The sequence below is a fragment of the Ictidomys tridecemlineatus genome, chromosome 10 (assembly GCF_052094955.1).
Source record: "Ictidomys tridecemlineatus isolate mIctTri1 chromosome 10, mIctTri1.hap1, whole genome shotgun sequence".
Lineage (NCBI taxonomy): Eukaryota > Metazoa > Chordata > Mammalia > Rodentia > Sciuridae > Ictidomys > Ictidomys tridecemlineatus.
Genome location: NC_135486.1, coordinates 29,496,697 through 29,509,146, shown reverse-complemented (window position 1 = coordinate 29,509,146; position 12,450 = coordinate 29,496,697). Strand labels below are relative to the sequence as shown.

Genomic DNA, 12,450 nt, shown 5'->3' with positions numbered 1-12,450 from the left:
CTGTATCTCTGGCATTCGTAGGGCAGACAGGGGCTAGACTGAGGATCCCTAAATTTGTTCCTTGAGAAAGGGTGCTTATTTTCTGAATCTTTTGCCTAGCAGTAGGGATGAGACAACCAGGAAATTCTGAGAATCCAAGTAGGTCCCATAAGCAGCTGGCTGCAAGTTTAGGACATCAGCAATAGGATTGAAGCTCATCTAGATAGTTTCCAGATCTACTTGTAATGGCTTCCTGGTCTCGGGGCCATGTGGCATATTTACTCCAACACTGCTGCAAGAGGGAACTGCCTTTCTCCGGGTGCCTGATGGAACACGGGCACACGCTCAGCATGGCTTGCTGGCTCTTGTTACTCAGTGGATCCCCACAGCTGCAGTCAGGTGGCTTACCTCTCTGAAGCGCAAGGATTTTGAACAAGTAATGCAAGGCCTCCGAGGCCTCCATGCTGATCTCTTGGTTGGAGTTCACGCACATGAGGCCCAGGATGCCCATCAGCTTCCCGCTCATGGAGAACAGCGGCATATGCTGCCAGGGAGAAGAAACTGGTTACCTCCCCACCATCCAGAAAGAAGCCTCTCCCTACCAGGACCCACCCAGCCTACCTGCCCCCCCCAGCTCCACACTCTGTCCTGGCCAAGAAAAACCTTTGTAATCAGCACCCAGGTAAGGGACAGCCAGAGGCCCAAGCGCATTAGTCAGTGAGCATCTGGGGCCCCAAACCAGCTATCTAGGTCAAGGTCCCCCACAAGGCCAAGATGTAGCTGGTTAGGTGGGCTCAGGGCAAACCAGACAAAGAAGTGACTTGTTTCACTGTAATAGAAAAGACACTAATGCAAAAAAAAAAAAAAAAAAAAAAAAAAAAAGCACGAGGCACTCTGACTGCCAGCTCTCTGGTTACCCCCTGATAAGCCCTGGGCTCAATCAGGTGCCACACAGGCAGAGAAGCAGGGCCCCCTGTGTCTGCCTCATACCCTACTCCAAGCACTCACCAACACTTCAGGGAAATTGCAAATAAATCTTTGCAACCGGGAAATAGTGCCCAAGGCCCGGGTCTGTTCGTGCACTTTGTCTGACTGTGTTACCCAAGGTAGGATGATCTGGATAGGAACAAAGAGATAGGTCAACATTTCCATGGGAGTGCTGCTCCCTGCCTTCCTTGTCTTGAGACCACATCCATGACTGCCAAAAGACAAAGGGAGCTGTGGCAGGTGCCAGAGTGCACAGACCCATGAACTTGGCAAAGCAAGGGTATGTTTAAGGGTCTCTGGTACTTCACCATCACCTTCTGAGTCTCCTCCTATAGGGATGTTTAAAAATAGCCACACCTTCAAGGTCAAATTACAAAGCAGAGTGAGAGGGGAAAAGATGGGGAGGTGGTGTTCTCTTGGAAGCATACCACCCCACCTACTGGACCAGGGGCAGGAGTGGGGTGGTCTCTGAAGGGTAAGATTCAGAGTCACAAGTTTTTTGGACACTAATAACAATAGAGACAGAGGTAAATATTTTATAAATAGAAACTTGCTTGGTGCAAACTTTTGGAAAAGTGTGTCCTGTATCATAGCTGCATGACAGGGGCCTTTCTCCCAGCCATGGATGTTCATAGACCAAAAGAAAGAGAAAGGAGAAGAAGAAGAGGAGGAAGAAGAAGAAGAAAGAGGGGGAGGGGAGGGGAAAGAGGAAGAAAAAATCGAAAGTAAAGTGAACCGCCATTCATACCAAACATCCAATAAAAATTAATTCAGAATTAATCACAGATGCTAACTTAAGGTCTAAAATTACAAGCTTCTAGAAGAAAAGAGACCTTAGATAAGGCAAGTTCTCTTGAGAGACCTTAGATAAGGCAAAAATTTATTAGATAACACCTCAAAATCATAACCATATAAGAAAAAAATAACAATATGAGCTTCATCCAAATGAAGATGGAGCCGGGCACAGTGGTGCATACCTGTAATCCCTGCAGCTCAGGAGACTGAGGCAGGAGGATCACGAGTTCAAAGCCAGCCTCAGCAACTTAGTGAGGCCCTAAGCAACTCGGCAAGACCCTGTCTCTAAATAAAATATAAAAAGGGCTTGGGGATGTGCATAGCAGTTAAGTGCCCCGGGTTCAATCCCTGATACCAAAAATAAAAAGAAGAAGGGCTGCTTTTCGAAGGGCAGTTAAGCAAAGAAGGCAAGCCACAAAATGGGAAGGAATGTCTGCAAATCACATATCTGACAAAAGATTTATGTCCAGAATACATAAAGAACTTTCAAAATTCAAACATTAAAAACAACCCAGTAGGGGCTGGGGATGTGGCTCAAGCGGTAACACGCTCGCCTGGCATGTGCGAGGTGCTGGGTTCGATCCTCAGCACCACATAAAATAAAATAAAAAAAAAAGAGAGAGAGATGTTGTATCCGCGAAAACTGGAAAAAAAAAAAAAAAAAAAAAACCAGGAGAGAGCCCAGCATGGTAGCACTTGCCTATTGTCCCAGGCTGAGGTGGGAGGATCCCTAGAATCTAGCTAGGAGTTAGAGACCAGTCTGGGCAACATAGCAAGACCCCATCTCAAAATACAAACAAGTCAACAGAACACAAATATGCACTAATATGCATCAAGGCCATGTGCAATTGGGTACTCCCATGATTCCAGCAGATAGGGAGACTGAGGCAAGAGTATCACAAGTTCACAGCTAGTCTTGACAACTTAGTAAGACTCTGTCTCAAAATAAAAAATAAAAAAGTCTGAGAATGTGGCTCATTGGCTAAGAATCCCTGGGTTCAATCCTCTGTACTATTAAAAAAAAAAAAAAAGGAATGAGCTCTTTTTAAAAAAATACTTTTTAGTTGTAAATACCTTTATTTTATTTGTTTATTTATTTTTTATGCTGTGCCAGGTATCAAACCCAGTGCCTCACTCATGCTAGGCAAGCGCTCTACCACTGAACCACAATCCCACCCACTCCCACTCACCCCCTGGAACTAACTCATTTTTTTTTAAGAGAGAGAATTTTAATATTTATTTTTTAGTTTTCGGCAGACACAACATCTTTGTATGTGGTGCCGAGAATCCAACCCAGGTCGCACCGCGCCAGGCAAGCGCAATACGGCTTGAGCCACATCCCCAGCCCGTGGAACCAACTCTTGATACACACAACAAGATAGATAAATCTCAAGCACGTTATGAGATGAAAATGAAAGAAGACAGATTCAAGAGGCTACATCCTGTATAATTCTATTCAGAGGCTTTTACAGAAAGGCAAAACTACAGAGACAAGACAGAGGCTGAGGTTAGGGAATTGACTACAAAAAGTCTTGGGAGCCAGGTGCCATGGAACTCTCCTATAATCCTGTCAACCCAGGAGGCTGAGGCAAAAAGATTGCAAATTTGAGACCAGCCTGGGCAATTTAGCAAGACCTTGATACAAAACAAAATGGTAGAGTGCCCCTGGGTTCAATCCCTGGTACAAAAAAAAAAAGTCATGAGGGATTCAAAGTCTTGATTATGTTTATGGTTACATGACTATATTTCTCAAAATCTGCAGAATTCCCACACTGAAAAAAGATTATTATTATTATTATACTGGATGTAAATTAAAAGATGAAAAAATGAAGGTCATGGGCTGGGGCTGTAGCTCAGTGGCAGAGTGCTGGCCTAGCTCCTGTGAGGCACTGGGTTTGATCCTTAGCAACACATTAAAAAAATAAATAAACAATAAAATAAAGGCATGTTGTCCATCTACAAATACAGGAAAAAAATTTTTTTAATGAAGGTCCTTAGGGAACAAAAATATGTAGCCCTCAAATATTTTGCAAAAATGACCCTCTTTCTAATCCTGCCATGCAAAATCAACCATGAAACAAATGATATCATATTATGCTATTACATAATTTTGTAGAAAAAAATTATGTCTATAATACATATGTACTTGATTTTTTTTAAAGAACTACCTCAAAGTAGTGAATATAATTCAATTCAAATTTGGCTATATATGAAAATTATCTATTTCATCATTTAAATTTCATTTATCAAGATAAATCTATTTCCCCCAATATTTGCTTTGAAATGTTAGAAATGGTTTCATGTGGTTCTTTTTTTTTTTTTTTTTCCTTCCCTTCCGGTGCTAGGGATCAAACCCAGAGTCTCACACATGTCAGGCAAGTGTTCTACCACTGAGCAACACCTCCATGTCTCAAGGGCTGCTTTTGCAGGGTACCATTTATCTCTGGAGACTGAGAACCTCAGTAATGGGTCCCTTGAGGACCCCACCCTGACCAGGACCAGAGCTCAGCATCTCCATCCCCCAGGAACTCCAAGAATAACAGAGCATTTGTTATTACACTTGCAGGAATGGTTGCCTAGGAAGCACAAAAATGCTTCTCAACAAATATACCAGAAATGATGCATTCCAAAGAACTATATCACTTACCCAAATATAGGTCAATTCCCCCTCTGGATACAACTCTGGTCAAGGTCTTTTTGTAAGATAGCTGGAGAGTCTTGTCTTTTTATTTGTAGTCACATGTAATGTTTTATGCAAAATTACTTTATCCTAATTGGTTACCATCTTGTTCACGAAAATTGGTTTCCAGTGACTCTTGACTATTTCTCCAACTCAAACTCACCCTCAGGAGATGGTGACTTGTGATAACTAAGAGCATTTGAAAAGATCTAAATACAGTTAAAGAAGAGCTTGGTACGTTGTGTTCCCTGGAGACACTACACTAAAAAAATAGCTCGGATCTAGGAGGTAGCCCAGGATCAGTGAGCACTGAGGTCTTTTCCTTGGGGCTGTTACAGGTACTGCACTGGTGGGGGGGGGGGGACACGACACAGATGTAACCAGACATTAAAAAAGATTAAAGCCCAGCAAGGATATAAATGGTATAACTAGTAAAGTTCCAGTGCACCCAATTCTGGAGGGAAACAGGTCCTCATCCTGGTGACTGTGGTTCTCAAAACACCATCCTCAGAACAGTGCCTTGAGGGGAGACAGAGGAATTTGTCCTCAAGCCACACTTGTGCATGCTGAGGTTTGAGAAGGTATGATCTTTGGACTGGAGGGACACTCAGACTCTCATCATATTCCTCTCTTTTGCTCCCAAACACACAGTCCTAGAAACAACATAGGATTTGGTTTGCCCTGTTTCGATAGCCACTTACCTCCAGGAAGTTTTGCAATATGAGCATGTCAGGCTTCATATTGTCCATCACGAGAGCTTGCAACATGTCATCTAAGGCCTGGACAGTCTGACAAATGAGGAGACATGGGTATGCACAGGAAGAAGGAAGGCCATCAAGCTCACCTTTGCACCCCAGGGACGTTCTCACACCCAGTTACTCTCCCATCTTTCTTGGCCCCACTGAAGACAAGACCAGGCCCAGCCTACATGGTAGGCCAAATAGTGAAATGTAGGCATTGGGCAGGCCTCCCCAACAGACAGCCCCCATAGGATTCTTACCATTAGAGACCCCTTCTGTTCCATTGAGTTACTTCTGTTTTTAAAACCAGAAATCCTTGGGAAGATTTGGCAGTCTACCGGCCAGTTATGAGCTATAGAATCCTGGGTTTTATTACCAGACTGTCTCCTCCTAAGACGGAGGATGTCATGTGAGCTCTTGTGAGAGAGAACGTGGCTAGCATGGGATCCCAGGCCACTCCCTGGGAAGAACTGAGGATAAGACAGGCAGCCCTTGATCTGAACAGCATTAGCACCATGCCGCCATGAGCTCTATGTCAGGAAGACCAGGGAGCTAAGAGTACAGGAGGTGACCACAAAGACAGCACCCCTCATGGACATCTCCAGCAGGAGGCCATGGTGGGGATTACCTGGAGGTAGAGACTAGCACTCTCCCTTCGGTCTAAGCTGGGCATGATGAGTGGCAAAGGGAACACCCTGGAGATGCAAGCATTGGCCAGGTCCAGCTTCTGGGATAAGTAGAATGACGGATTCAGCTGGCTGGTGGGAGAGGAGGGGAAAGACAAGGTCACGATCCTGTCAGAGGCTGGGTCACGTCTGCAGGACCCTCTGGGGAAACCTACTCTGCGGCTCTCTCTGAGGTACAGGAAAAGAGTGGACTACTTTTCAATGATCCCCTTATCAGGAAAGAAGGGTCCTGGTTGTTGGGGACATCCCTAGACTGTCCTCATATAGTAAAATCAAAGAACAGTCCCACCATCCCCCAAGGCCAGCCAAAGTGGTAACTGTGGGGCCCTGCCACCCACGGCCCCAATATCAATTTCCCAAGACTTGTCCTTCTTCCCAATCCAAACGTTCTCAACATCAGAGCCCTCGGGGCCATGCCAGAGTGACAGCAGGGGAGGAACCTCAAGGCCACAGTGCAGAGCATTGCTTTCTGACGCACGAAGTTGTCCAGGGTCTCTAGGGGTTCTTCCAGGATCAATGACTAGAAGGGCCAGGAAGAAACAAGCATTCCCCTCAGAGAGGGGTACCAGTTGGTGGGCCTGTCCTGTCATCTGCCACCCTGGATGACCAAATCCCAGAAGAGGTAGGGTCCTTCTTACCTCAATTTTCCTGGCCAGGATGTTTTTGGGAAAGTAGTTGTTCATATTGCTCTCTGCCTGGACATGCACAGCACCACTCAAAGTCTCCACAGCACCGAGGAAATTCAGTTTGTCGAACAAGGACTAGGACAGAATATAGAGACTCCCACCAATAAACCAGTCACCTGCAGCCCTCGGCCCATGCTCTGCCCTCACACCCAGCCTAGACTCATATCTAGTAAGCCAAAGGATAGAGTGCACCCCTGACTTCCTCAGCACCGTGTTCCACAGCCTGCACAGGTGCTCACCAATGTCCTGTCTCCTCTGTTTCTCTCTGGGGACAGTGGAGCTAGGGGTCTATAAGAAAGATCCATCCTACAGGATGGGAGCTCAAGGCCAGAGCCCCAGCACCCATGTCTAATGGCCTGGCCATCAAGATTACCCCAGACCAAGAGGCACCGAGGACTGGATTTCAGGAGGCTTCCAAGTTAGGACTAGTCCACAAAACCCAAGGAAGCACGAGTCCTCATTTTTTCCTTCTCTTGACCTCACTTCTCAAAAATTTCCAGAGAATTCCTTACCATATTCTCCTGTCCTAGACATTCCTGTATCAACTGATAGGCTTCTTTTTCTGATTCACGCAACCCTGAAAAAGGATGTAGTCGAGAGGAGGTTAGCTGATTGTGTCAGGAGGGCTAGGAAGGCAGAGCCATCCTCCCCCAGTCCTTCACCAAGAAGGCTCAGAAACCACCAAGCTGGCATGGGTCCCCATCCCAGAGCCTGCTTCTCAGGTATGGGCAGGCACAGCTCCACTCATGTGACCCTCAAAAGCCAAGGTGAAAGGCACCCAGATGGGGGTTCAAGAGATTTTTTTGCATCACACATAGCCAGGGATGAAAGATTGTGAGAGAGAACTTTAAGTCACCCCCCAGTGGTCACAAATTTCTGGGGCTGACCTAGACTGGCTTTGAAATTCCTAGTCATGAATGGTCTTAAAACCCTGAGTCAACCTTGGAGCCTCCCTCATCAACTAGAGTGGTATAGCCTAGCAGTGACCATGGCAAAGACACAGAAGTTGGGATGGAGGATAGGAAAAGAGCCTGTCCACCCCAAGTGGAGTCAGAAGAACAAAGGTGACAGCAGTACTGGGACCCAAAGCAACATTGGCAACTGACCTGGATTCACACTGTGGTCCTTCCTCATGACCCAGCAGACAAAGAGCCTCCTGGGATAGGGTTTGAAGCCAAAGCCCAAGGGCTAAACACAACCACTCTAGAATCACACTGCTTTGATACATCAAAGCTCAGCTCTTTGACTTGATTAAACTCTCTCTAGTTTCCTCATCTGAACGTGGGGAAGATGACAGTACCTATTTTGATGTGGAATTAAATACATCAATGTATGTAAGGAGTGATCTTCAGTGAATTAAATTCCCCCAAGGAGACCAATTAGGAGACTGTGACAGTAACCCAGAGGAGAAATCCATGTGGTTCACACCAGGGATCAGAATTCTGTATCTAATTTGAAGATCGATATGAATAGCTGATTGTGGGAAGCCATTCTCGCACGTGATTGGGCACCTCCCTGACTGGGTGTGAGGCGTTCTGGCTAAACTGTGTCAGAACTAATCCCCACCCTTCCTAGGTGTGAGAGCCCATCCATGTGGGGGTGTGACTGACCATTGACCCTGAGACCAATCACTGACCCTGACCTTGGAATGCTGTCCCCCTTGACCTTCATTGGATGGAATTTTCCCCTGAATTTCTTGTTCCCCATTAAAAGGCCATTCTCTGGCATGCCCTGCCTCTCTCTCCTGCTAGTCTAGTGTAAACCTCACTGCCCCACGGGGTGGCTCGAGGCAGGAGCCAGAGGGGGAGCCGTCTCAGACCTGGTCAAAGAAAAAGGTAAATTGAGTTTATGTGTCTTTATTTTGATCTCACTAGTTAACTTCTATGATTAGAACCTCTAGTATGAAGCTAGCATGCTGGTCGCGCGGCTGAACTGGCGCCCAACGTGGGGCATTTTAGATTTACTAGATTGAGTGGGAGCGCGCTATAAAAATAAAGGAATTGGTGACAATTTTGGGTCACAAAAGTACCTGGAGGTATTGAAGGGACGAGACGGTTAAATTATTTAAAATGGAAAATTCAACTTCTACTGATAAGGACATGTATTTGACTATCTTAGAAACTATAATTAATCAGAAAGGAAAACAGATAAAAAAGACTCAGTTATTACAATTCTTAAAGGTTGTAGGTGAATTTTGCCCTTGGTTTTGTGACCAAGATTTGCCAAATTTACATACTTGGGGAGGAAATTACAAAAAATTTGCCTTTCTAATGGATTACCTGGAGGCATTGAGAATATTCAAAAAACTTGGATGGCTTTAGAAATTTGTCTTTTTGAATAAGTGGACCATAGCTCGTGGCCCCCTGAAGATCTATTGAAGGGTATTCAAAGAGCCATTAGGTCTACTCAAATGGTAAATCTGCCTGAGGCTAAGTTAATTTCTTTTCCCTTGAGCGGTTTGAAAACGAAAGCTCTCAGGGCTAAACTGAAAGTTAGGAATGTAAGCTTGCCTCAAATAAATCAGGGTAGCTTGGAGGAAGATCATAGAGACCAAGGTCATAGAGAGGAAGCCTCCGGAGGCATAGAAAGTTCTCTTCCCGGAGGCATAGAGAGTCCTCCGGAAGAGATAGAAAGTAATCCTCCTGGGGAGGAAAATCTGGGAGTAATTCTTACAGAGGCACAAAGCCCTTCTCTACCCCGTGGCTTAGAAGCCCAATTTCAAAATGGCGATGGCGGAGATTCTTCCCACGAGTCGAGTCAAAGTCTGATGATGAGGAATCAGACATTGAAATTCAGGGGAAAATTCCATCCAATGAAGGTCAAGGGGGACAGCATTCCAAGGTCAGGGTCAGTGATTGGTCTCAGGGTCAATGGTCAGTCATACCCCCACACGGATGGGCTCTCGAACCTAGAAAGGGTGGGGATTAGTTCTGACACAGTTTAGCCAGAACGCCTCACACCCAGCCAGGGAGGTGCCCAATCATGTTCGAGAACGGCTTCCCACAGCTGATGGACCAGATTATAAGAGAAAGACAGAAGTCAAGGGTTTTTGTTTGTTTGTTTGTTTGTTTGTTTGTTTGTTTTGTGGTACTGGGGATTGAACCCAGGGCCTTGTGCTTGCAAGGCAAGCACTCTACCAACTGAGCTATATCCCCTGCCTGGTTTTGTTTTGTTTTTGTTTTTGTTTTTGTTTTTTTAAGCTGAGAAACTTAAAAGATTTTCTATTGATGTAGGGAGCAGATCTCGGCTGGGTAGTCCAGGCAGGGGTTCAGTTTGGAACACGTTAATTTTGAGAGGCCTACTAGGCACCAAAGTGCAGACATTAATAGGCACTTGGATTTATGAACCTGGAATTCAGGGACTGCAGATCTGGTTTATAAATGTCATGAGTTGGGGGGCTGTTGGCATAGAGGTGGTATCTAACGATCTGTTCTGGCTGTCCTCCTGAGCACCTGTCAGCCAGGTGGGTTTTCACCCAAAGTCTCAGACAACACACGGAGGCAAACCTGCAAAAGGGATAGGCCTGCAGAGATTAGAGCTATGGAAAGGGCAGTCAGAATCCGCAGGCAGACTTGTGCTCATTAAGTGACATTTCAATCAAGGGCCAACCAAGAAGCACCACTTTTAAGTGGCTGCAGTTATCTGAGAGGCAGCCCGGGCCAGGGCCAACTGCTCACCTGATATGTCTGGCTTCCAAGAGTCCTGTAAAAACGATGACTCAAAGGTCACTCTGGTTGATTTTCGCCTGCTGTGATGTGGATTCATCTGCACGCACGGGCAGCAGCAACTAGAGATGCAGCGTCTGCACTTGAAGGTGAAGCCGCAGGAGGCAGCCTGGTCATTTATGGGAAAAGGAATTGGCTTAGCAGTGCCCACGCTGGGTACCTCTGCCAGGTTCTCCTTTCTTTCCTATGGGAAGATCTAGGACCCTCTGGAGAGCCCTGATTCATCCCTACGTGCCCAGTAGCCTTCCATTCAGGGATCTCCCTGCATGGAAAAATCTGCCTCAGGGGAGATTCCAGCTCATCTTAACCATCCCTCTGCCTCTGGGAGTCTTAAGGTAAAATCCAGAAGCCCCTCCTCTTAAAGACTTCTGTCCCCAAGTTCATAGTCCCACTTCTGCCCTATGGGAGGGGAGCAGAAGTTCCCTACAGGTGGTCTGCCCCTCTCAGACATGACCCAGGGAAATCTGATTGTGAACCAAGAATAAACTATTGCTCAATCGGGTCCCTAAACTGGCACAACCCATGGCTGGCTGCTACTTTTAGGAGGGCCTTGCTAGTGTCAGGTGTGGTGGCACATGCCTGCAATCCCAGTGGCTGCAGAGGCTGAGGCAAGAGGATCGCAAGTTCGAGGCTGGCCTCAGCATCTTAGTGGGTCCCTGTCTCAAAATAAAAAATGGAAAAGGTTGGGGATGGAGCTCAGTGACAGAGCAAGCTGAGTTCAATCTTCATTGAAGGGGAAAAAAAAAGCTTTGCTGTGGGGCCCTCCCTTGTCTCTATTAGTCTACACCCTTTTAGGGGTGGGGCCAGTTTGGGTTTTGTTTTGTTTTGTTTTGTTTGTACTGAGGATTGAACCCAGGGGTGCTTAGCCACTGAGCCACATCCTCAGTCCTTTTTAATAACGTATTTAGAGACAGAGTCTCACTGAGTTGCTAAATGCCTCACTAAGTTGCTGAGGCTGGCTTTGAAATCACAATCCTCCTGCCTCAGCCTCCCAAGCTGCTGGGATTACAGGCATGTGCCACTGCACCCAGCTCTTTTAAGGGTCTTGTTGGGGAGCTGCCTCCTCACACAGATCATCCCTGAGAACTTCCTGATAGTCAAAATCTCCCTGAGCCTAACTTATAACAATTGTCCAAAATACAAAATCAAGGGCTGAGAATGCAGCTCGGTGGTAGAGGTCTTGCCTAGCATGTGTGAGGCCCTTATTTAATTCCCAGCATAGCAAAATAAGGAAATAAAATACAAAATCAAGTGCCCCCAACCCCCATCATCCAAGATGTTCGGGTCTGAGATCAGAATGCCCACAACTCCTCCAGAGACCTGGGTGCTATCTCCCCTCCCAGCCTGCCAACCTCCCGCATGGAGCACCCCCCAGGCCTAAGTGAGCTGGGCCCCTAAAACCCACAGATTCTCATGGTCCCCAGGGCCAAGCACCCAGGATTGGGCTAGAGTCATCTCTGTCCACAGCCATCTGCCTAGACCCTTCGTGCCCTGCCCTTCAGTGGCTTTGGAAAGGGACAGTCAAGCAGAGACCCCTTTTACCTGACACTCTGGGCACCTCAGATCATGGGCACAGGCTTCTCCCAGGCACTGTGGCTCCAGGGGGCGCTGTGCTCCCAGATCCTTGGCGGCCCCTACAGGGCAACCTCAGAAGTGATCCCAGTTGGAGCTCCCACCCCGACCTTTGTGGTCCCCTGGTGGAGGGAGACCTGTGGACACTTTGATGAGAAGGGGCTTGTGGAGAGCCCTTCCTCACCACCCTGGGAAGGCAGGCTCCAGTCACAGGGAAGTGGATACTTCTCAGAGGCTTCTGCTCTGGGCAGCCAAGAGTATCAGGAACAGCCTGGAAGAGCTGGAAACTTGGCCATATTCATCTCTAACCACTTCCTACCCTGCCTAGCTCAAGCCAGACCTGAGGCTGTCACAAAGCCAGATCCTTATTGAGGAAGTGACTTCTAGAGCCCAGATCCTCAGGCCCCAGAGCAAAACTTCGAAGCTTTGACAAGGGTTGTGCTGGCTGCCCTCCCGTCAGTCATGGAAACAGTGTGTGAACTTTCCTGTCACCCCACCCATCCCATCCACTCCCCAGGACCTGGTCAGACCAGCTGAAGAGGCCAGGCAACTTAGCCACCTTGGGCAGACACTCTGGGAGACTTGGATACAGCCTGTGTT

General features: G+C 46.9%; 1 protein-coding gene and 1 non-coding gene across 2 annotated transcripts in view; both read right to left on the bottom strand.

The window, feature by feature from the left end:
* Positions 1-7,687, bottom strand: part of LOC101964020 (maestro heat-like repeat-containing protein family member 7) — a 46,765-nt gene extending 39,078 nt beyond the window's left edge. Inside the window, exons 1-8 of the mRNA XM_078024668.1 lie at positions 7,660-7,687; positions 7,066-7,130; positions 6,506-6,628; positions 6,308-6,387; positions 5,810-5,939; positions 5,143-5,229; positions 988-1,095; positions 388-523 (exon numbers count right to left, since the gene is read on the bottom strand). Of these exons, the coding sequence (XP_077880794.1) occupies positions 388-523; positions 988-1,095; positions 5,143-5,229; positions 5,810-5,939; positions 6,308-6,387; positions 6,506-6,628; positions 7,066-7,130; positions 7,660-7,687 (757 nt within the window). The remainder of the gene's footprint in view (positions 1-387; positions 524-987; positions 1,096-5,142; positions 5,230-5,809; positions 5,940-6,307; positions 6,388-6,505; positions 6,629-7,065; positions 7,131-7,659) is intronic.
* A 1,948-nt stretch (positions 7,688-9,635) lies between these two features.
* On the bottom strand, positions 9,636-9,708 carry Trnaa-ugc (transfer RNA alanine (anticodon UGC)). The gene has a single exon. It is a non-coding gene; the product is annotated as a tRNA-Ala (tRNA).
* Positions 9,709-12,450: the final 2,742 nt, after the last annotated feature.